Raw genomic sequence first — 27,099 nt, forward strand, 5'->3', positions numbered from 1 at the left:
TTGCACTTATTTAAACTTTCACGATTTTTACACATTATTAAATTGTACAACGGGACTGAATCGCGTATCTAAGTTTTAAGATTTAACTCCGACGTTTGTACAATTTAATAACAAGCTTTGGCCGAATTTTTTTATAACGGCTGAAAAAAAATATAGTGAAAGTACTTATAGCGTGTTCGGTCATTTGTTAGTTATGCCAGTGTGTCAAGTGGGCTAAACTTTCAAAAAATTAGATTAAACCTAACTTATTCGATTGCTATTGTTAAGAAAGTATAGGCACAAACTACGTTCTGTTATTAGCTATGTAAGTATGCCGACATCTAGTCTACCACAAACAATGACTTGTTTTCTTAATTGTTATGACACTTCAAACGCTTAGTCAATAGTAATATTTAACTACGCACTGAGTTGTCATTACTGCTCATTGCAGCCTATGAGCCTACACATAAGGTAAGCAATGACACACCCCCAATAGGTACGTTACACTTTCGGACAAATAAATTGGGTATCTCCAATTCCTTCATCTAAGTGATCTACATACTCTTCGGAACATTTTGTATAACAAAAGAAAAAGCTTAGAGCTAGACCAAGCCAAGTCCAGACTGTGAAAGTCCGTCATGATCTGATAGAAGTTTGACGTTTCAAATAACCTTTGCACAGTCTGGACTATCAAAATCGCTGCCAACTCAGCTTGGTCTAACTTGTTTTTAATTACTCTTTTAATTACTTATTAAGTTATTATATTAAGCACCTTATTTTTCTGTCAGAAATAATGTCTAAGTTTCGAAATCTTTCCAAAAATTCGGTTCAAGTACCCAGTTTTAGGACATTTTAACGTTTTTTTGCTCTAAAGTGTATATTCTAACACAGAATGACGAGTGAACATTAACCAATATGGGGCGGCAGTTAACAGTTGACTCATTTTTATTCACCCTGACTCATTGAGGGATCGAACGCGTACCTACCTCAATCAATTGTTCTAAACCGATGATTAACATGATGACTTATAATAATCAATGATGATATAGCTCAATTAGATGCAATTATTTTATTTTTCCGCGATGAATGCGCTATTCAAAGTATTCAATGGAGAGTGTTTACATGTTTAAGAGAGGTATTGGCTGTGAATGTCAGCACGCTTTGTGAGGTAGGGCAACGGTAGGGCACAGGACAGCGATACCAGATCTAGAGCAAAGCCCATTTTTTACTGACGAAGTACCTCCACCTTACAGAAAACCGCAGCCAAATAACACTAGACCCTACTCATATATAGCGTGTTGTGCTCCTGCCGGTAAGGTTGCCAAAGCCACCCTGTGTCAAATTGTACTTGGTAACCATGGTAACTCCTGGTTTAACCGGTTAACCCCGGGTTAGTGATTGGTGCAAGTGGCCCTAACAATGTTTAATCTAATTGTCGCAATTTCTCACTTTGAAAGTTTTTTAAATCGGTTGCTATAATATACTTTCAACTAAGGTATTTGAACTTTGCCCGCGGCGCGACTCCCACTGCCTCGGGTATAGAGAAATCTGGGTACTGATCTAAAGTTTTTTTGTAGGATTACAAGAGCTTGACGCAGGGTGTGGCGGATACTCTTGTGACATGACATGTATGAATAATGCTTTTGACACAAAGAGGCTTTTAGATGTTAACTTTTAATAAATAACAAACGCCATTCGGATTAATAAATGGATATAGATTAAGGTCATCTGGAAGAGATCGCTTTTTAGCGATAAGACTACCTGGTGTCTACCATAGTTTAATTTAGGTATATGCTGAATTGTTACCTACCTACGTTTATTTTGATATTGGTGAGCAATAAAGAATATTTGTATTTTATTGTATTGTATTCAATGTATTGATATGTTATTTTATGATATTTATCACAACCCATCTCGCTCGCACTATTATGATTATTTGCTGAGACGTTTTTAAACCCTAAAGGTGACAGTCCATTTCCAACCGCAGCTGCACTACTGTTCATTTTACTATGGAAATTGACAGTAACAGCGACGCGTTCAGTACCAGTAGTGCAGCTGCGGCCAGAAATGGAATGTTACCCTTACATCCTTCTCTACGACGCAAACGTGTACGTCATACCTACTGAACAACTTTCACTAGAGCCAACTTAAAAATGGCCAAAACAATTTTGCTGTAATAGAAAATATTTACATATTATTATTGTACAGCTGTTATTTTTTTCGCGATTTCAAGGTTAGCTCCAGTAAAGTATTAATAAAAATATTTACCTCGCGTAGTATAGCTAAGGGTTGAAAAACAACCTGTTTAAATACGAGCGAGATTCATAGCCGTATGGTGTCAAAATCAGCAATATACTTACATCAATCTGTATACATTTGTATATACAATCGTATAGCATACAACCAAGTACATAGATTTTAAGTACGCCATACGATTGTACCTATAAGTATAGGTGCAGTAGAAAACAGTGATGACCTTCTGAAGAACGCCCCGCGAAACTAGTGACTCACTGAGTCATTCAACTTGTATGATTGTATCTGAGCAACGAACTCGGTCAGTCGTCCGCGTGACGTGACGAACATGGAAGCCCCCATCCTTTTTAAGCCCTGTGAGTCAGCCTCCACTTAAGTAGAATGTTTACCTTCGTAATGAACTAAGTGGATGACGTGTTATGAATCAAGTGATTAAGTAATGGTAATTTATTTTATGCATTATTTGCAGTCTTACCTGCGCAACTTAGAACACAGCTACGGCTAACAAGATAATATGTATATACTTTAGACGCTTTGCTTGTTATTCTGGTATCTACACGGCTTTTGAAAATGTTTGAATATTTTACATGACTGTCTTAAACGAAAGTCTTATGGATGGACTGGAGACGGGAAAGTAAAACCCACGTGAATAGTTATTTATATAAACTTAAATAGTAAAGATGTAGTGCATAATCGTATTTTCACGGAAACGTTTGTATTTGCCATGCTAATTCAGTCAACCTCAGTACTTTTTGTACCGACACTGACTAAAATAGCAAGAGACGTTCGTACGTTTCGGTAAAATTACGGTGGAAAATAGTTATGCACTACATCTGTACCTATTACGTCACATTATCATTGTTGCGTTGTCTGTATTTACATCTTATCGACATTTTATAAACTAGTAAAAAACAACGCTATCTAATCAAATAATCTTGAAATCTTTTGATTTTCCGTACCAGCGTCGTCACTATAGCTAATTATCGCACACGCTAATACCACAAAGTGATTCACTTATGTTCTAGAACGGAACCGATATCTACTGCCTACTATAGTGTAAAACAACTAACATCAGATATGGGTTGTTAATGTTGTTATTACATATACAATTTTATAATGTAGGTAGAAATGAGGGGCAGGTATCAATTTGATATTATTTATTGAAATGATATTTGTAACCGTATTTTATAAATTGTTAGTGGTCTATTTTTATTGCTTGGAAAACAACTTGAGGTGTAAAAGTGCCCTTGTGCACTAAATAAATTATTGAGTTTTGAACTATTTTTGAGTTGACATAAGTAAGTACCTACATTCGTTTTATTATTCTTGGTTATAACACTTTAAACTCTCGCGTTTTGTACACATATTTAATTACTTAAACGGGTCTACCGCGATATAATTTCATTGTTTTTACCTTTAATTCCGACGTTTCAGCTGAGTTGCACCAGCTGTGGTCACGGAAAGACTGTCTTTCATCGCGGTAGACCCGTTTGTGTAATTAAATATATTCTTGGTTAGTCACTTCAGGCTTTTAAAAGCGAATATCCCAAGAATAGTTGCTTATACCACCTTAAGAACAAACTCTTATATGCTGTTGGCGTTCTGAGGGCCTACCGCAAAAAACGAAATTCGAAAATTGCGGTGATCTTTCTCTTTTACTCCAATGAAGGCGTAATTAGAGTGACAGAGAAAGATGCCCGCAATTTACGAACTTCGATTTTCCCGGTTATAGTTCTGTTAACTTACTTTAGGTGCAGATATTTCATGGAAGGAGCTAGGGCGGGGAGCGGGTCCGGCTATGCAGTCGGCCGGCACGCTGTAGTCAGCGCAGAGGGCGGCCTGGAACAATGCAGCCTTTATTAAACACTAGCACAATTACTGCTTTTGAGCATGGATTAATATAACACGAAATATGTTAACAGAAACTATGCGGGCAGACTAAAATTTGGGATAAAAATTCTACATGAAATAATTGATGAAATTTAATAGAAATACGTTCCTTGATCGTGCCTTTTCGTCGCAGACGATGATTCCAGTCGTTTGATATGTAAGATAAGTAAGATAACTTTGAAAAACCTGCGTACGGTAAACTGATGTAAATATCAGAGACATACAATACTGCTCTGTCTCTTATATTAATATCAATACATCTAAAAATAAATAGAGACAAAGTTTTGTAAAAATAACATGTTCGCGTGGACTAGTTATCTTCCATATCAAATAATTGAAGCTGTTTGACATAGTCTATCTATACCAACAGGCGTCTAATGGATGGGATAGCGTTAGTACCTAACACCACGGGATTGAAAGAGACACAAACTCACAATAATTACAAAAGGTTTAGGAAGTATATAATACGTATACGGCTACTTGGCCAGTAGCACAATTAATTATCTACGACTATTATTTTTCTTGCGTTTTTCACATTCGTTTGGTAAAACAAGAAAGATTAAGAGCCATATTTGCGCAAATAATGCCAGATAAGTTATCTGCCCAAAGATCCTAAAATAGTTTTGCGTCAAACAAATATGTTTGGAAATAAATCTTGCCGCAAGGAACCTTAAATACATCACTGTCCGGGTGACTGACGGCGTCGGACCGCGTGCATTCTTAATCAGTCCCGATTGAACTGAAAGAACGAGACCCGCTCAATGAATGAAATACGAACGGAACAAATGAGCAAATAAACGGCCAGTTTTTAATATCGATCGAGGTACTTTAAAATTTATAAACTGACGGCAAGTCTGAATTGTAAAGTCATCAAAATGCTCCATGATTACTATTTTTCGGACCGAGGTATCTTGGACCTTATTCAAGACCTCATTTAATTGTCTAAGACTACGACCTGCCATCAGCATTGCTAAAGACAATCCTAACAATACAGAGGTACCAAACAACAACACGAAATATCATCGAAACAAACAAGGTATCATACATAACGAAACAGTCAATCTTCATGTATGTACACTAGTTGTTTGAAATACAAAAGCGATTAAATTTAACATAATATATGGGGCATTTCACGTGAAGCGGACAGGGTAAAATAGTTGAGGTTTCCGATTTCGGTTATATTCGAGTATGTTACACATGTATGAGTTCTCGACACAACCACAAAATATTTTTACAATTGGAAGCCTATTTCATAAATTATGGGTCTTAGAAGATTTGACTTAAGGCGAGATTTACCCTTCTTTAAATGCCACGACTCAGTTAGAGGAAGTATAGTGAACCAAACTAACTGCTATATTTAATTAACCCTTAAATTGCCTTTATTACCTCATATTTCGATTTCGTTTATAACTTTTTTTTTATGAAAAAAAAGTGTAAAATAATTTTTTCTACTTTTTTACAAAGTTCGCATTTTTTGAAAAAAGTATTTGCTTGTTATTTTGAAAGCCTATATTATGTTTATACTCTACGCAAAATTTTATAATGGGCCGCAAAGTAGTTTAGGAGCTATACGAATAACAATACTAAAGTGCGGCGTCAGCCCCATAGTAGCATCACTCTGTCCATAGTTACGAGGACACATTTTCGTTTCACATACATTTTAAATACTGTTATTAATGGTTGTGTCTTATTATTTGGGTGATTTCCCACTAGTTACCACCAAATTGTCACCAGTAGTATCAACTGGGATTTTTTTCCCACCTGCCTACCGTAAAATATTGAAATATAACGAACTATATTTTTAGTTCAAGCATAGGAATGTGTGAAACGTTTGTTATGCTTGCTGTTTCATTCTAATTTAAAATACAAAGCTCGTCTCAGACTCGATAATCTATTTAAAAGAACTGAAGAATTCACCCCCATTTAGAAAGAGCTAGAATTAATTGGTCGCAATTATCTTTTTGTTTTGCCCCCCAAAATTAAACCGTCTCCGTCATTAATTATGAGCCAAACGGCCAAGTTTAACAGTTTAAAGTATTTCCTTCGAGATACATTTGTATAGCTTTGGGCGTTGAAAGTTACCAATTTATGGCCGTTCGCAAATATTTGCACGGGAAGTTTTCAATAACGTTAGCGCTGACTGTACTTATAGCTTTGAATAACGTTGCTCTGGCTGAAATCGATGGTCTGATGTAGACGGGAGAGACAACGCACTTAGAATTTTTGTTTATATTATACAGTGTGTAAATCCAATACGGGCGAATATTTAAACGGTTGTTAGCATAGGACCTAAAAAGTATATTGAGATAGATTTTACTTAGAAATGCATTGAAAATTTTAACCATACAAAATAATTCGGCCCGCAATGTAATACACCACACAAGTTACGAGATACGAGCTTTTTAAAGTAACTGTCAACGCTTGTTGGCAGTTACTATAAAAAGCTCGTATCTAGTAATGTCATGTCATCTTCTGTTTCTTAATGTTTGCAGTACATTGCTGCTCGGTACATGTGGAAAAAATTAATCACGGGGTCATAATTAAGTGTAACTTAAAAATACATTTTAATTAATGATAAGACGGGTAAATTCTATATCTGGTTTAATTTATTGCCCGTATTAGACTTACACACTGTATAGGTACATAATTGGTAGTCGCTTCCCTAAAAAGTGCCAGACAGAAAGAAATTTCAATACACATTTATGCCATAATTTATTAAGTTTCCGCACGTCTCATCAATGAGTGTAGTTGTTAACAAAGCTCAATATGAAAATTCATTATTCCTATGAAATTTATGAGTAAATTTATATCAAACTTTCGAAGAATTTTATTATTATTTCATAGCTTTACACAGCAATTTGAAGTTCACATTTTTCATTGAAGCATTTTAAAATTGCACCAGCGGAGCACTAAATGCTTTCCCCTCAGTGTCCCAGGGCTTCATATAAGATAATGGTTGTATAATGGCTATACGGCGTGTATACAGCATGTTGAAAGGGTGCATAGTTCTGATATTGAGTTATGCAGACGGCCTGTAGATGACGGCTACTAAGCTATTGCTCGTCTGGCTATTTTGTGTTAGTCATAGGACCCTGTACGATCTAGTTTATGTAGACATTTTTTAATGACAGCCAGATACATGTAATACTTTGTCACCACAGCACATACAACTTAATTAGGTATAGCAATATGAGATATATCTATCTATCTATAAGGCCTGCGTGTGTATAGATCCAACAAGTAGAGGCCGTTTGGAGAGCATTGATATCATGTAGAACGCCTGCTTTATTTTTTACTTGATTCTTTGGCCCAGCAAATCAAAGTAAAAAGGCAGTATATACTACTAAGCTCCAACAAACTTGTAAACGTACTTTAAATCGAAATCTGTTATATCTGTACACTTGTACAGACCTAGACCTGAAGAAAGATCGAAATGCAAAAGCAATAAATAGCTCTAGTTCTTGCGGACCTTCAAATTCGTCCTTCATCTTTTTTTCAATGAACTACGTGTATATGTCGGCGTCCGATCGTAAGCCCGTTTCTACACTTGTAAGTTTTACTTACGTAAGTAGGGACAAAGCTATTTGTTAGAATGAGATAACGATATTCATCTCTCATTCTCTAGTATAGCTATGTCCCTACTTACGTAAGTAAAACTTACAAGTGTAGAAACGGTCTAAGATCGGGCATATCGTGAAATTCCTAGGTATATCGTGAAACGTGAAAATCTTTGACCCGTGCCCTAAGTCGACGGAACCCCGCTACGCGGGGCTCCTATTTCTGGGCAGTTTGCCCTTCGGGCATCTAAAGCAACCTAATGAACCTATCCTACCTATATATTGGTTTAATGTCACTATCGTCAAAACATTACACAGGAACATTACGATCTGCCTGATCTTACGATCGGCCGCCGACATACATAACTCGCACGGAACAATACGAGGTGCCAAGACCAATCTCAACCGTCTACATTAAACAAAGAGGGAGTCTTTCAAACTCCCTCACAAGCCCCTCCAATAAGATTATCATACTGCGCGGCCCAGCGGAGCGGATAGATAACATTATCGCCACAAAGGAACTGCTGTTTAAGAATTAGTAGTCTTAACTAATGCATACCGCGGCCAGTACTGATAGGAAACTTATTATGGTTTGCTAATGAAATATCTGAAAAACCTAAAGCTTTTTGATTTTGGATAATTATTTAATAACTAACAGAGGCCACACCAAAGAAATATTTCCCCCAGATTAAATGTTATAATTGCAAGAAACACTCAGCAGGAATTGACCGCATCAAGGCTTTCAATATAATTATAGGTACCTACCTACATACCTACACGTACATACCTACTTTTAAAATGCAACAACTGTTCGCCTATAGTAACGAATTGAAAAAAGGTGTAAGTACTGAATTGTATTTATTCTGATTTCATTCCTAATGTAGGTACCCCCAGCCGCAAAAATGCACGACCACTTTATAAATGAATTTATTCGTCAACGTACAATTTTTCAGTTCGCTGTGGATACCCTTCATAGTCTTTTCTGAGTCTTAGTTGTCCATTCTAAATTGAGTCTTTTCAATTATGTTAGAATCTAAAGAAGGTAACATAGCAGATCATTACCGACACTCCGACCTTCAGAACAAGGGGTTCCCATGATTTATTGTCTTGTCCCTGCATTTTAAGATTTAATGGTGTGAAATGAACGATAAGTAATGCTTCGGGGTTTGAAATAATACGTCTTAAAAATGGTACTTCCGTATACTGAAATTGTAAATATTATACCAGCACTATGATTTTTTAAATATAAATGCGATTTCTTAAAACGGATTTTCAACCCCTTTGGGGTTTTTTAATCTTGCAATATTAAGAAGACTAAACATTCACAGTTGTATTCGTACCAAATTACTCAATCGTTTTAATTTTCTCTCATAATCTCAAATAAGGGGTACTGACCATTTTTCATCAATATTATTCGATCCTAATAACATTAGTATGATCACATGTATCGATACACAGTCGTAAAGATCAACCATCTACAAATTGCGTGAGCTCGGCAAACGTCTAATCCAAGATACATCTGGACGCGTGTACACACCGTACAGCTTCCTCCTCTGTTGTTATAGAGGATTTGTCGACGTGACCGCCTAGCCTGCGTTAGTCTAGATTAAAGACAATATAACTAGATGGCTGGCTATAGATTTTGAGCAGACGAAACAAGGTATATGTTCTGGATTATGATTAAAGTGCAGGCCTGGCGAAATAAATTGATATTGCTTATCGCCATCGCTGCAGTAGTCAAGTGGTCCAGGCTTTTAACCAACTAGACGACTAACCAACATACGTTTACTATTGAATAACTCATCATCATCATCATCGTAATCATTCGAAAAGGAAAATACCGTAAGGATATCAGCATATATTTGCGACAGAATGTTATAGGTGAATGTAATGTGAGATTTGATTGACAGTGGGATTTGAAGCCATATATATTTTAAAATATCATATCGGTAGCAAATAAGCATGCAGCATACCGGCCGACAAATGAATAACTTCATTATGTGTAAATAAAAAATGGATAACAAAAATAATCATTTTGTCATTTATATTGACACAACTGTTTTTTCTACAAACTGTTTACCATCTGTGTATACAGTGTGTAAATCCAATACGGGCGAATATTTAAACGGTGGTTAGCATAGGACCTAAAAAGTATATTGTAACGTAGATACGTTACGTAACCTAGGTTACATTTATAAAATTAAATTAGAATTAAAAATAACTTATAACACTTTAATATTATTTATACAAAACTGTTCCTTTTAATTGAGACTCACTGTACTTCGTGCAACACTCTTTTGTTCGAAGTAAACCGGTTAGCGGCGTTCCCGTCCCGCGGACCCTCTCTCCGCGCGGGCCCGCGCGCGATTCGATGAGTCAGGACAGATCTAGCTTTCGTCGCCGGCGCACGCTCGCTTGCCTTCGCGCAGCGACGTCTGTCGTGCCCGGCGAGAATTAATATGTTCGATTTTATTTATTCATTCCGTTACTGTACTCGTTTAGTGCAAATGGAATCATTTTTTAGTGTTTAATTAAAATCCCCTTTGGGTAAGTGTTGAACATTTCTTACGCTTATTCTAAGCAGGTAGATTTAAATGTTATGTGTAACGGCTATTTCGCTATGCTACTTCTTTGTGTGATTTTACTTGCCACTTAATTCAAGTACTCATGCATACATTTCACTCTTAATACATCTTGTTTAATTGCTAAATTGTGTTTCTTTAAAGTCTATTTTAAGTTAATTTAAATTCAAAATTTGACCGTTAGATCCTATACTCAGTTTTGTTTTATAACTTGTTATTTTAAATTTAACATCAGTGCAAAGTGTAACTCCGTCTGACTGTACCATTCCGCACATCACCAAACTTTCACCATCATCATCACGCAGTACTGCTTCTTGCTTTGTTTCTTGCCGTGCCGGGTACAGTCAGCGGAGACATATTAAGAACTTTTCTTCACACAATGGAAATAAATTCCAGGGAGCCTAGTTACGGCTAGAACCGTAGCCGAGAAGACCGGTCCGGCAGTTCCTGAGCGGCCCCAGCTGACGTCCCTCAGCTCGTCCGTCTCCGTCTCCCAACCCGCAGTGGCTCCGGCAGCTTCAGGGGAGTACTTGCGTGGTGGAACTGTCCTCGGAGCAAAATCAGTACCGGCCTAGAACGTACCCTACCCTACGACGTATTCGTGTGCTTGCGGCGGAAGTTAAGGGAGAATAAATTTAGTTCGTTATTTTAAAAACTACAGTTTCATTTATTCTTACCGCCAACCCGTAGCAATATTTAGATAGATTTTCCTTAGAAATGCATTGAAAATTTTAACCATACAAAATAATTCGGCCCGCAATGTAATACACCACACACGTTACGGGATACGAGCTTTTTAAAGTAACTGTCAACGCTTGTTGGCAGTTACTATGAAAAGCTCGTATCTCGTAATGTCATTATCATCTTCTGTTTCTTAATGTTTGCAGTACATTGCTGCTCGGTACATGTGGAAAAAATTTATCACGGGGTCATAATTAAGTGTAACTTAAAAAAACATCTTAATTAATGATAAGACGGGTAAATTCTATATCTGGTTTAATTTATTGCCCGTATTTGACTTACACACTGTATGTATGCAACTGCACCTGCTTAATACACGTCCTAAACTAACGTGTATTGGGTACTCGAAGCAATACCGCACATAGTTGAAATTGTAGACGAGCTAAAATTTAATTAACTACCCTATTGCGTGTAACCCCACATACGAGTATTATCCTAGGCCCCGTTTATATCGTAGGTTTATTATTATTATCGACAACACTTGGTAGCGTTATGTACCTATCAACAAATGATAATTAGTACGTACAAATATGTGTTGTTGTAATTTGTAATCCAAATAAATATGTCTGTTTGCCAGGCTATTCAGTCTTAGTATCCTATTCATTATGTGCATGTACAAATACCTAATTATCTGGTATATGTTACTCTTGTTCGATAAGTTTAGCAGAAAGTTTACCATTAAAATAATATTTTCTACGACGTTGTACCTATTATGTACTATCACATTTTAATCTTATCTATATTTTTTATGTAATATCTACATACGCGAAAGCAGTTTTTCCCACAGTATATGGCCTATAAATCCTTTCATGCTCGAGGTAAAGATTTTCGTTTGGCAAACTCGATATAATTTTTACGAGTAATATTAAACCGTTCGAGCGAACCCCAATAAAGTCTCGAGTAAAAAATATGTTCAGTGAACAAACAAAACACCATTATTACTCCTTTTTTATGTCTCAAGAGCGACACTCTGTAAGATAAGATAAGATAAGATGAAACATAAAAAATAGTTTATTCAAGTAGGCATAATTACAATGCGCTTATGAACGTCAAATAAAGCTAGGTAGACCGGCTCCAACCCTACACCTCTGCCCCGAGAAGATTTAAATCCCCCCTCAATTGGAGGAGGGTATCCCAATATGGGACCGGCAACAAACTCGGCGGGACACATCTTTTCAAAAAAAAATTACATCATATAATTAACATGCATTACGAGAAAATAAGGAAAAAGAAATACAATTTAAATTACTATAGAATTCATGCAATTATACACATAAGGTGTAATAGAAATTAGATTTAAAAATATATACATATGTACATAGAATCATACAAACACGTAGCTCTTTCAGAAAACATATCAAATTCTTACAAAAGGAAAAGAAAATATAGTTATTAAAATAAATGGGAAAACATATATAAATCTGATTGATTCTTATGAATTAAGTACCTACCAACATAAAATATTTGATGTGCTTTCTTAACTGAGCTGTGTCACCTATAACTCTATACATAATACAATGTAAGCTCCTATACTGAAATAAATACAATTGAGAAAAACAATAAGAACAATATTATCATTTCAAGGACATGTAAATACTTATTATTAGAAATTGTTGAAAAGGTTAATTGAATCACTCATTTTATTTTTATTTTTTGCTAACTTATCATAGCCAATCAATCCCAGAAAAGAAAAACCATTTGGTTTTCTTTCTTAGTTATATGCTGTATCTTTAAAAAAAAAATCGTTCAAGGTTCATTCAGTTTTATTAGTTGACCTTCAGTATTCAATCAATCAATTAATCAATCAATCACGTTATTTGCAATAAAACATAAATGCATGCAAATACAATTTTATTCTCAATTATTGTCTGCCTTTCTTTGCATCCGACCCTGAATAACTTTGATTGGTCTGAGAGAACCGATCCTTACTACTTTTCTATAAATACCTATAGAAATGTAAAAGAAAATGGCGCTATTGAATTTACGTAATGTAACTGACTCACAGACTTGTCATTCTCGCGCTCGCGCTTGACAGACAGCTGAAGTGTGCGAAAGGGAAGCCATCACGTATATGAACATCGCATGAGTGCGAAAGAGTCAGACTACAAATGAGAAAACGTGACCATTTTTGAGTTTGACGACGGCCGCGGACGGCCAAGAGCGTATCACCGTAATTTTCAATTTGAAAAATATACACAAATTCGGAAGAAAACTATTTGATAAAGTAATACAATGAAGATAGTGTCTTGTAGTATACCGGATTTCAGTGTCACGGGGCCAAATAAACCTAGCAAATACTCATTTCAGAGGAATAATGATATTCCGAGCGAAATTTTCTTAACGATATTTTGTCAAATTAACAGCATAAAAAGTGTAAGAAGCCGGTTTATACAGTTGATTATAAGTTTTTCTTCCTTTGTGTGCTAATATTTTATCATATTACTCAATAATTTAAAATATTTTGTGTAAAAACATAAACTGTTACTTTACGTTAGGGCTTGACAAAATGTTCAGATGACAGTATCGATAACTTGTCGGTATATTAATAGCTATGTAATCATTTCTTCACAAGACATAATTAAGATATTAACCTTTATAACCGACTTCAAATAATAACGATTGTTATACCCTTTTTGAAGGTGCAGATGTTTAGCAGTAAATTTAAACTTCACTTTCCAACACAATAAGAGTTAGACTAAGATAAGGCTGTAACGATTTTGATAGCTCACGCAGTGCAGGTGTTATTTTATACAACATAATGTCGTAGAATTTTAACGTTTAAAATAACACATTTGAAAAAGTAGTCGATAAAGCAATCAAACACCGACAGATTATTAATATGTTGTAACATGACATCACCATTTTTGATCTCACATAGACAATTTACGCACACACTTGCATTTCATTTTTGGTCGCACTTTTGAAGATTGACAGTTGTTCTTGTCTATTCTAATTCTATGAACTGACTGGAGCAGGCCAACGTATTGTATTTATTGTGGTGATATTGGCGAAAAAAAAGGTGAGCAGCTGAGTTTTTAGTGCTGGAGGCTCATAAATTCCTAAAGACTCAAGACGTAAACATTCCCGAGCAAGTCTTCCTTGTATTATAACTTATATAAAACGAAGTTATAATTAGGCATTATACCTACGTACCATGCATCACAGATCGCGGAACAATAATCAAGCTTATTAATCCCATTGCTTATCAACACAGCGCTTTCAGTAAAATACTTATGCATGTATTTGTATATTCCTCAGATCGTATCAAATTATTTTCCATATTCAGAGAGGAAAAGTAGAATGTATACGTTTGTAAGAAGAAGCTGTCCCTCACTATCATCTTTGAATGCTGTTTTCCCTTTTGCCTTAGCCCCTACTCGCTCATGGCTCATAAGCGATAGCAATAGCAACCCTGTACCGGGCGGTGCTATTGTGGATCGACGAACCGATAAGATAGTCTGACATCCAATCACCCAGTGCTTATAGGTTTAGTAGATAACCATCGCTTACTGTATCAGGTAACCATGTACCTACAGGAAAAGTTAATACTTTAATAGATTAATATCTATTTTGATTGTGCAGTGTAACGTTTAATAGCTTCGCCAATATAGTTTACTTCATATTTACAATATCGCGACTAAGCTATGAGTTAATACTCGTAAGCCGTAAGTAATTTTTTTATGCAAAGGAAATCTTCACACGAACTCTTTTTGTTTTGTAACTAATCAGCGATTTACTTTATTTAGTCTTTGATGGTAAGGGAAGACCGAATCTTTGTAGTTATAAAAGAAATAATAGGGTTTTACCTTGTACTGCTAGAATCTAGAATAACTAAATCTTAATATTCAGGCAACACCGAGAGGAACTGAATAATAATCAATTCGCGTTTGAATTTGAAACACGTTTGATAGATTATTGGAGGAAACGATATAATAAGGATGCATAAACACATTATAGCAGTGCATGCGAGAACACCGGTAACGTCCTATTGTGGTTAAAATAGAGGCTCTAAATACCGTTTTAATCCTCTGTAACAGTTCGCACCGGTGTCCGTATACCACAACAATACCAAGCCGGCATTGCTATTAACCTCGCTTTACCTCGCCTCAGCTCAACCAGTTTAAATGGGATCTGGTTATAGGTAACAACTATAAGCAATCGCAGGCTACCTTTTGTACTGGATTTTTGAGACAAGGAAAGCGATTGAAATACGTGGTCTAGATAGGTACCTACCACATTTAATTACACCTACGACCCCGTCGCCTCTGATCATGATTTAATAATGCTTAAATGGATTAACCAAGTTCTGCATTATATCGAATTTCTATGCGATTGCTTTTGGCTGAGGCATAGATGCAGTGAGCAATACAAAGTTCATATTTACACTTTAAGGTTGATTTTTCCTTTTCTAGGTGAAATAATGATACATGCTGGCTGTTAAATTTATATTTAAAAAAAATATTTTTAACACTAACAATAACACTGACTTCTAAAATTTGTAATCCACGAGCTATTGTAATAATACATGTTCAATAAATCATGAATTTACATGTCCATCTTCAACACAAGGCCCCACGTTGGGCGCCACTTCTTTTGATCCCAAATATTGAAAAGACCCGAAACATACTTTCCCATTTCAGTAAATAAAGTAAAAATTATAACGTAGGTTAAAATCTGATAGAATATTATTGAAAATTGATAAGGAGTTTGTACATAAAGCATGTAGGGCGCCACATAATCAGTCGCTCTCACAAAAACAAAAAAAAATGCGCTAGTTATGAAAAATGAAATGAAATGAAATCAGATGAAACATCACCGGTCATCTGATCGAAAACTCGGGTCGGCCCAGCGGGAATGCGGGATATTCAGAAGATTTCCATCTGGAATTAGCCGCGGTCTCGATACTTCCGATTGGGTCGTTCCGGGAATTGAGCAACAAATAGCCTTTGAGACATATTTCAAATCGATGCGACTAAAGCGGATTGGTTTAACTGCAATAAGGTAGAGGAGATGAGATATAGGTAGTTATTAATAACAAGGATTAAAGCTCTCTTAGAAGTGCACAAATCACAAAAAAAATCAGATAGCAGGTAATTCAATTGAAGACATATGACTATAACTGAGAAAATTAAGAAAAGATGAGATTAAGTGTTCTTAATTTTCTCAGTTTCGTTACGAATGTTAGCTATACAAATTTGCATTTTTGTATGGTTAATTTTCGTTACGAAACTGAGAATGTTAATAAAAAAATTAGACAAAGGCACAATAAATTTGCAAATGACCCATTTGGCATTACGATCCGAAAGAAAAGACTAGCAGAGCATTATGTTTTGTTCTTATGTATGGTCTGTTGGGGTCTGTATGGGTATCGTGTAAAAAAAACAATAATTTGTAATTTTTTGTCGGCGGAGATCTCAATAGATTCAACATTTACTAAATGACCCGACCAAAATCAAAAACTCAGGCGTCGTCCAAAGTGCACAACTCAATATGTTGGATGTTATTTGTGTATTAGGTATACTATCTATATTAAATTAAGCCGCATGCCATTACTTCCAATAATGGACTACAAACCGGTAGATAGGTAAACCAACAAAGCTGGTACTCGTAAAGAAGTTTTATCACTACCCTGTACTATTTAGCTTGCTCATGACCAAATATAATCCCTTAAATTAGAAATCATATAAAGTTCCTTAAATTACCTAACAGCTACAAAGCGCATTCGAATAAGAAAAAGGAGCGTATATAGCGAACAGACAATACTCAGCAGCTCGTACATTTTTAAATCCAACCTCCTATTCAGCTCTTAACAAGAAACTCTATTCTTATCCCTAGATTGTGCATGTGCATTGTACGGGATTAAAACCATCCTGGGATGCTTGGGATTCCCTGAAGGGGTCCGAGCTGAGGTTAGGGCCCGGCGATTGAATGTGGTCGCCGCGGCGGGGGCTGACCAGTACGAAGTTGAAGCGTGCCTCGATTAACTAAGGATACCTACTCACCGCTCCGTAACATAACCAGAAAGACGTATAGGCACTTATACACGCAGATTAAAAAGACCTTTTAGCTTTTTACGCCGATAGTGATGAATTGTATAGTATGTGGGGAAGTTGATTTAAGGCCAAGGTATGGGAAAGGGGTTAAATTTATACTGAAAAGGATATTGTTAATGTTTACTTTGGTTAATTTTGAAAATAGTTTAATGTTTAGCATTAATTTGCTTTAATATAAAGGGAAAATAGAATTTAGTTTTTGTTTGGTGTTTTCTACCAATATTTTTTCGAAAATTTGGATGAGTTAAAATTACCTGCCATATTTATTATGTTTATCAGAAAATATATATTTGATACTTTTATGTATACATTTAATTGGTCTATCTATCTATGAGCAGATTTAGTTTTTTTTCTATAAGTTAATAGCAACTCGAAAAACAGTTGTGGTTCATACACAAAACAACCAAATATAGTACCAACTTTTGATGTCAAGTGAATCATTATATCGATCATATAAATGTATAGGTAATTGAAACATTCGAGTTTGACTCATTTCAAAAGGGTTAGCATTAATGCAAAGGGCGACACTTCACTTCCGGCCTAAGCGAACGAACAGTGTCGAAATGTTAATTTACCGGAAATTAAAGCTGTTCCTACTCACTACCCTTGAATTTACTCTTGTACTCATATACTTACACTGCAAAGCATAAAAGTCTTAACTGCCATAGTTTCAAAATTATTTACGACCGTTTTCTTCTTTACAATGGGTTATTTTAAAATAAACTTTGTGTTAGGTTAAATAAAGTTATAATTTCAATACCATAAATTGACGTATGATTGAACGTATATAGGTATTGTATAATAATTATGATGATAAATTGTAATGCAGTTGGACATGAAAAAAATGTCCAAGAAATATGCTCTACAGTGAAACCTGGTTAAGTGGGACCTGGATAAGTGAGAAACCTCTATAGCTGGGACTCATGGTACGGTCCCGACACTTTAGCGCTGAATTACCTCTGTTAGTAAGATAAAACGAACCTCTATAACTGGGATTAGTTGTTGTGATTTTATAGTCACATTTACCTCTATAAGTGAGACTGAGAGTGTATTTTACCTCTTTTACTGAGACTATATTTATAAGATTACATTTTTCTAATTTTTTTTTTTTTAATTTTATATGAATTGACCTCGGTATCTGAGATAACGTCAATCTGTGACCTCTATAACTTGGACTTTATTGATCAATTTCCGTATTCTTACTAACTCTCGTCTATCCACAAACTCCGCATTTGATTAAATGTCTAAACGACTTCAAGTTTCATTTAGTTACTTTATGTAGTTAAAACTATCGAAACGAAAGCTGAAATCTTGATAAGTAACACGAATAAACAAATTTTCATTTAATAGATTTCTAAGACGCAATGAAGTCCGTATCAAATTTAAATGAAAAAATCTATCCTTTGGAGAATCATTCAAAATAAATTCAAAGAAATATTTTTAACAGACTTAAAAATATTTAGGGACCAGAATTATTTTACCTTATTTATTTTTAAAGATAATTACAAAATACCTTATTAACCACCTCTATAACTGAAATATATCCTCTATTCTCACCTCTATTAATGGGACCCTCTGTAAATGAGACAGAAATTTATTTGTACCTGGCTAACTGAGAACCTGGGTAAGTGGAATACCTCTATAAGTGAGACAAATCTGCTCGTCCCTTGAAGTCTCACTTATCCAGGTTTGTATTTTGTATATTCAATATTTTTGTAATAATTAAAGATTGTGAATGGACTAACATTTGCCCAAATAAAAGTAAAGTAGTAAGTCGTTTTGAAAATTAATGAGTCCATCCACCCACAGAGAGAAGATAAATAAAATGCATCGAAACCACACTACGCTACCACCATCTATCTATTCACATTTACCCCACACTTAGGTGTAAAAAATCACAAGATAAACGTTGATAAATTATCTGCATGATAGCACATCGGCTAAAGCACTCCGCAGTGGTAAAGTAGCTTTATATTATTATTCATAGCTTCCTAGCTACATATGTATATGTAGCACGTGAGAACATAACAGTCGGTCCTTTGTAGGCGTGTTTTTGTAAATAAGTGTGAATAACTGACAAACTTCAAATATAATAATAATAAGTATTCTTTAGTAAATATATGAGAAGAAAAAGTAAGTTTATAATAAAAAGGTATTATAGATGAGTAGAATAAATGGCTATTAAAACTTTTGTAAACTATTTAAAAAGTTGTGTTCTGATCAAAATTTAGTTCACGCGTGTGAATCTACCCTCAAAAATTATATTATTTAAGTATTAATTTTGTTAACTCATGTACTTATAAATGAAAATGATTCTATGATTTTACTGTTTATTTAGTTTGATTTTAAATTTTATCCCTACTGTTTAAACAATTAAGTATATTTAATTCATTTCACACTATTTATAATATATTAATAGTCATTTGGGTAAGGGCATTATTATAATATTTGAAAATAAGTTTGTTAATAAACAAATACCTACTTTACACTATTCACACCTATTTGAAATATATCCCTTAGAAGCTCATTTAAGTGTCTGCAAAAGATTAACAGCCATGTTAGAACTTTAAGATACGTCAAATATTGAAACGGATCGGATATGTCAGTATCAAACAAGTGTCAAAACTGACGTTTCTTCAAAGAAATACGTCAGTTTTGACACTTCCGACATATCTGACGTATCCGATCCATATCGTTTCAATATCTTATATTTGACGTATCTTAAAGTTCGAATATGGCTGTAAGTGAAACTTTCTGTGCCTTCGTCCACTAGCCAACACGGGCATGGGGCCATCCCCATCTACATCCCCATGGATGTTAGATGCTCGCGTTACATGCATTTATCAACTTGATGGGCACTGCTCGATATCGCCAACTAGACGCCTGATTTATACTGCGTCAGAAAACGCCTATCCATTTGTATGGGATGTTGTAAATAGCGGTAAATATACTTGACGAGTTATGACACCGCGCTCGGTTTCGATAAAGTTGATTAATCTGCCAGCAAAGTGATGCAATATGTTAGTGTTACCAAACACTTTAGTGGATCAATTTCTCCTATTTATTGAGCCATAAGGATAAGTAGATACAAGTATCTTCAGACATAATTATCTATGTGAATCAGTCGGGCAAGGTTCTTTTTTGATATGAAAAAAGAAACCTAAAAAATAAAACTATAATATTATAACCATCTCCAAAAAATACAATAATGTCTTTATGTTAATTTACAGTCTGTATCATTTATCCGTAATATAACGTGTCGTGTATCATTATTTCAAAAACTTTTACCTGAAAACATGCACCGTAAGAACACAAATTAAAAATACAGTGTATCGTCACTTTTTCTGTTTGCGATCCGGCGCACGGATATCTTTTTTCGAGAACACCCCTGTTACGCAGCAGACTGTTAACCCTTCACTGTTCACTGTTGGCGTACGAGCGGTGTTTAAAATAAGGGACCGGGCCCTTTGCATATAAACCTATTTTTCTTCAAGTGGCAACCGAAACAGGGGTTAAAAGTGCACATCAAATAGGTATGAGACGTGATAAATAAAAAAGGGGCTCTAATTTGCTTGGGTCTGTATATGTGTGTAAGCAAATGGATAGCTTAGTGAAAATGTGTAAGTACCTACCATATCGTTTACACGCTTCAATCAATAATGAATTTCTTCACAATATTTACAAACTTTTTCATTGAGATAATAGCTGAATATCAACAGTCACACTAACAATGAACATTGTTAAAAGAACAATTCTCGAAACCAAATACTGTTGTAATATTTAGAGCTCAGTTACTCACTTCAGTCTTTAACAGAGAAGGGGGAACCCTTTGATGTCGCCTTAAACGGATTAAAAATGAAACCTCAGCCATAACACAAAGCAAAAGCTAAACATTCACAACCCAGTTAATTCCCCTAAATGTCAACGACATCTCAAATCATACTGTAGATGAAGCATAGCAGTGACTTACTTCTTCATCGTCGCGTCTTGAGCTTTGGTTTAAAATGTGAACTTTACTGGGTTAAGTATAGAGTTGCAATTTCAGCTGTGTGTTTGAGTGTGATAAGAGGCTAAGAAAGCAAACAGTCGATACAGTGCCAAGTTTGAAGAGCTGTGGATTGCAGCTGAAAGCATCGCTAACAAAAGAGCTGGCGTTCGAGCCCACTTCGTAAACGCGGTGTCATCGTTCAGGCGCATCTGTGCTATGGCGGCAGTTGTTTACACAAAACAGCATATTTCAGCAAAAAAACATGGCGTTTATATCATTTTAAAAATGAAGCCAGACATCTCTTTGAAGATGGCCACAGAGTGCTTTATGTCAGCACCGCGAGATTTAAAAACTCTAGATTACGAATGAATTCAACAAAACAAATGAACACGAAACGAATCCATATAATACAACATACTTCAAAAACAGGATCTTCCATATTGACGGCCAGGAAGAACGTCAGCCATATTCTAACTTTAAGATACGTCAAATACTAGATATAAAAACTATATGGATTGGATATGTCAGTGTCAAACAAGTGTCAATACTGTCAATAGTGACGTTTCTTCAAACAAACACGTCACTTTTGACACTTGTTTGACACTGATGACATATCGTGATGATGTCTAATAGATATCTAGTTCAAAATCGGAATCGGGCCCCGTGTTCATTACGTTATGAAATCAACTGTAACACTCAAAGTTGAGCCGTTACCGTGTCTCCCGAGGGCCGACGAATGTGATTAGCTGCTGGATTATGCAATAACGATATAAGTGTGTCATGTGTGTAGAGTGTGTGTACTGTGATGTGTGTACAGTACAGCGAAAGTCACGTTTTTATATATAATCCTTTTGGAATGGGATAAGCCCATGAATTGGACATAAATGAAGCCGAGATTGAGAAAATTAATATTACGTAGGTTTAATGAAAAAAAACACATTTCGTTGTACCTCTGAAACAAGAAAACGACAGGATAGTCTTACTGGTTATGAAGCTTTTTTGCCCGAAAGCTGCATTTTAAGAGGAAAGCAAGCCGCTTTGCACGATGATAGTGGAGGCTCAATAAAACGATTTTTTTCGAAGAACCGGTAATTTCGTCCCTTAGGAGCCGAGGTGAAGCGAGGTCTGTTATAAACAGAAAAAAAATCCTATAAAATTTTACAGATCATCCGATTTAGTTAAATTTGGTATCAATTGTAAGAAAATGACTTTCTTTATCGTAAAAAAAATAAAACAAAATATGTCAATACAAAAATAATGTATAAAAAATTGAAAACTTATTTTTACCTTTTACATTTTATTTTTGCAAATAGTGTGTTCCATATAGATAAAAGTCTACAAAAAGCACTGAATGATAAAATCAAACATATTTCTTATCGTATATTGAAAACCACATCAAAATCGGTTAAGCCGTTTATGAGATTCAAGTTTTCAAATTTCGCTAAGTTTTATTAAATGGCGATTTTTAGTACTGTCATATTCTTGAGTTGGGACTATTATTGGGCTTCTGTTAATGACCAAGTTTATGCGCTGTAGGTTGTTAGGATAAGCAAGGATACACATGTTGAAGTGTTTGTGTTTTGATGCCAGTGGAAGATGGCCCTTCGAGGACCAGAAGGTCTTCCAGGCGTTTTCGATGCGTCGATCGATTTCCTTGGACTGCATATTATCGAATGATTCTATCTGGCCCATGCAGGTGTATTCGTCAACAAAATTGTATATCCTGCCCATCTACCGTGACCCTACGTTTCACTCCATTGACCATTAACTGGGTTTTTGTCCTGTTCATTTCGAATCCGACTTCAAGACTTGCTGGTCTAAGGTCTAACATTTTCTCTAAATGAGGTGCAGTGTGGGGAAACAAGACTATGCCGTCGGAAGAACGCAGGTTTTTCAACCTTATTTCGCCGACGTCAATGCCCATTGTTTCCCTTTTAGCCACCAGCTTCTGGACGATTTCCTGTAGGCAAGAGATAAACAGCTTTGGAGATAGTGGGTCGATCATCCTGTTCGACTCCTTTTTGGATGCAGAATTAGGGCCGGGAACTTGCAGTACTTTTGCGGTAGATGGTTCCGATGAGCTTGTGCCTATAACGCTACTCGCGTTGCTTCGCTGTGTGGCTAACGACGTGTCTTACACTAAATATGCGCCGGACCTGGGGTCGCCCCTTTTTTCACGTAGGCATCATTGTCTTAACTTATTGATAGTTTTTTTTGCCTCAGCACACTAAGAGCCGCTGGTCTCTACGGCTACTGGTACCTATGTACAAATTCGTAGGCAGGCTCCAAATTAGAATTAGAATATTTCGCTCGTTTAAGTTTTGCTGTATTTTCGGCGGCTGCTCCGACGCGCCCTGTGGTAGGTGTGAAGGGGCAAGTGTGCTTACACACGTCGCATCCCAAACGGGGCTGCGTTTTCAGCAGTGTCAAACAATCTGGCCTTTTTCCGTCAGCCCTATTTAGGCCCTGAGACTCCAACACGTCCAGCGTCCAGTAGCATTCTGAAGTACCTCCTGCCTTTATACCTAAGTAAGCTTATTTGGTTCCCTACACTGACTTAATATAAAAGAAATAGACACACAAAGCAGAACAAAAACGTCAAGAAATGTGGATCCCAATGACGTTTCGCACCATTTGCATTGATGATAAAAACGCTTACGTAAATTTTGAGTCAAGATAAATGTTTCGTACAGAAAAGAGCTTAATGTCGTAAGCATTAAGTGTCAAATTTGCAAACATTAAGTACCAACACTGTTAAAAAATTTAGTCCGATGGCACTAAACGTAACGTATTTACGTCAAACAACGTCAAACGAGAATAATGAACGAATGGAGTCACTTTGGTACACTTTAATATGTATTACTGTACAGGAAAACCAATTGAAGTAATAAATAAAACAAATTTAATTTAATCGGGAGCTCCAATAAAATTCGTGGTTCAAATTCAAACAAATTAAATTTTTTATTCGTAAGTATACGTCTTTAAATACTAATTTCCTTGAAATAAATTCTACTTATTAAATAACTGTGTATTTAAGATCTACATTTACTCATAGCACGGGTGAACGGGGACATTTAGGTACTGATTGGATTTTTTTTTATAAAGTCTACCTATACTTTATAAAAAAAATCCTGTGGTTGTCACTGTGTTCAGACAGGTTTAGCAGTTACAGTTAATCGATATAAGCCCTTATTGGTGGTGTATATGTCGGAAACAGGGAAATGGGCCGAACACACAAGTGCCGTTTTGCCTTGTTTAAAACTGCATCACCCCTATCTCTTGCTATAATTAAATAGCAGTCCACTTTGCACGTCGCATAGGTTTCCTTGGAAATCTTGAATTTAAACATAATATTATTCCTTATGAATTCTATATAAAAATATAAAAAAATATTGACCTCACATCGACTTATTAGATTTTTGTTCCTTGACATCCCTTCTTTGGTACTAACAAATTAATTTATTCAAAACCATAAAATTACCACCAGATTACATAAATTATGTAATGCTATCCAAAGAACTAACCGAAAGAAATACATTCCATCCTTTTTCCTTGTTTTATCATTGTTATTTTTACATATTTTAACGGCACATTTCGTAATTGTTGACAACTTCACATTTGAGCGTTTCAGACAAGACTAAACGAAAAAGTAATGCATGATCTGTTTTGACATTACTTTTGTGGGGCCATTTTTGGCGGCTGATTGGGTATCCAGTTCTTTATACTATATCAATGGTTCCCTAGAAACCATTTTATTAAATTGTATTATGCATATGCAGAGCACAGAACGGTTTTTTACAGTACTTAAAGAACAAACTTGTAACTAACCTTCCCTCAACTCAAGCTGCACTTCACAAACATACGTTGCGTGCAGCGTACCATGTGAGCTAAGTACGAATGAAGGCGAATAGACCTTTTCAGGGTTCCGTACTCAAAGGGTAAAAACGGGACCCTATTACTAAGACTCCGCTGTCCGTCTGTCCGTCTGTCCGTCCGTCTGTCCAAACGGAACAGAACTGGTAAACATCCGACTGTATCTCATGAACCGTGATAGCTAGGCAGTTGAAATTTTCACAGATGATGTATATCTGTTGCCGCTATAACAACAAATACTAAAAATAGAAAAAAATAAATATTTAAGTGGGGCTCCCATACAACAAACGTACAATTGGTTTTTTGTGAATATATACACATATTTTTAAAATAAATAAAGTAAATACCCACAAAATACTTAAAATTTACTATGATTTACATGCTTCTTGGTCTATAAAATAAATAAATAAAACTAAGCCAACTTCTGAAACATGGATCTCATAAACTGCTTAACCGATTTTGATGCGGTTTTCAGTATATGATGAAAAATGTGTTTAATTTTATGGTACAGTACTTTTTTCTAAACATTATTCAATGTGGAAGACACTATTTGCACAAAAAAACCGTAAAAGGAAAAAATAGGTTTTCAATCTTTTCACACTATTTTTCTTTAATAATATTTTGTTTTTATTTTTTTTATAATTAAGAATGTAATTTTCTTTCAATTGACACCAAATTTAACGAAATTGGATGATCCGTGAAACTTGTAGGATTTTTTTTCTTTTTTTAACAGACCTCGCTTCACCTCGGCCTCTAAGGGACGAAATTACGGGTTCCTCGAAAAAAAATGTTTTAATGGGCCTCCACTATCATCGTGCAAAGCGGCTTGCTTTCCTCCAAAAGTGCAGCTTTTTTTTCATAACAAGCATGACTAAGGATAAGCTAGACTAAATATATATTATAAGTATATTTTTTTTCAGAATTGCAGTATTCAAAATTAGGTACTTATTTAAAACATATGTGGTTTTGTTTGAACATTATCGGTGATAAAAAATACCCAGAAAAGAACTTACTAATCTAATACGAACTTATTTCACTTAAAAAAAGAGAATTATTATTTTCTACTGTTTTACATACAAATATGATGTTATCAGCCAGTACCTGAAATAAAAACAGCGTTTTATAGATAAGTTAGTTTATTTTTTAATGTACCTTATTAATAGATATTAATTAATAAATTTTAAAACAAAACAGCATTTTTAGTTGGTTCGCTACATCAAATACCTAACCCATTATCTTAAAAAAAGGAATATAAAGTAAAGGAAGAGTGTAAAGGATAACGAAACGAATCCCCGAGAAATACCTACGATTCTTAATTAAATTATCAGTTAATTAAATGATATCAATCGCTATTTAAAATTGGGTTTTGGAATTTGGATAATTGTAGCCATCGGGCATTTCATCCTATCAATACATCTCCATGAAACTTTGGTTTTAGAAGAATTATATAAAATGTTTCGTTTAAAATTAATTGAGTTAGGTATATATCAATATGATTGTTTTGTTTATATAACTCTACCCTCCTATAATGTTATTTAAAAATGACTGAACCATGAGTGCGTCGTTAAAGTACCATCAAAAGCATCTGTAACCAAGCAGGTGTATTTTTTTATTAACTTATACACTATGAGCTAGACAAGTTTACATTTTTAGGATAGGTACAGGTAAATACCTAGTATTATTGCAGTTTCTAAGTTATGGCAACCAGACAGAGCGGTCCAAAAAGCAGCTCACCCAAGCACTTGGAAAATTAAACGTAGGTACTGACAGAATTATGATCCTAAGCAATGAAAGGTAGACTGGTGTAGGAGCAATTTTGACGTTATATATAAATAAGGACTACTTCTATTCGGACTGGTATTCTACGGTACCTATCTATTTATACAAAGAATGAAACATGTGCTTAGTAATCATCACGTATTTAATCAAGATGAGATCCAACTACGTATGCGAAAATATTCGATTAAACCCACAAGAGCCGGATTAGGCGAAAAACTCCGATTTCAATTAAGGCCGCTTGTTCGGCGGCGGCGACAGCGCTCCGAATTGGCCCGTGAACCAACTGGTAAAATTGTTTGGAGGAAACACATTGCCATTTTATTTTCGTGTTGTAATTCGGCCATGCCGTTGTTAACTAGTGCGGCGGACGCAGCTTTTTTTGAACATACGTGGGGAGCCTTAAT

General features: G+C 35.4%; 1 protein-coding gene across 2 annotated transcripts in view; it reads right to left on the reverse strand.

The window, feature by feature from the left end:
• Positions 1 to 27,099, reverse strand: part of LOC134656246 (uncharacterized) — a 204,085-nt gene that overhangs the window by 20,287 nt on the left and 156,699 nt on the right. For both annotated transcript variants that reach the window (XM_063511751.1, XM_063511750.1), the window contains exon 3: positions 3,979 to 4,071. In XM_063511751.1, the coding sequence (XP_063367821.1) occupies positions 3,979 to 4,071 (93 nt within the window). The remainder of the gene's footprint in view (positions 1 to 3,978; positions 4,072 to 27,099) is intronic.

This window comes from Cydia amplana, chromosome 18 (assembly GCF_948474715.1).
Source record: "Cydia amplana chromosome 18, ilCydAmpl1.1, whole genome shotgun sequence".
NCBI lineage: Eukaryota > Metazoa > Arthropoda > Insecta > Lepidoptera > Tortricidae > Cydia > Cydia amplana.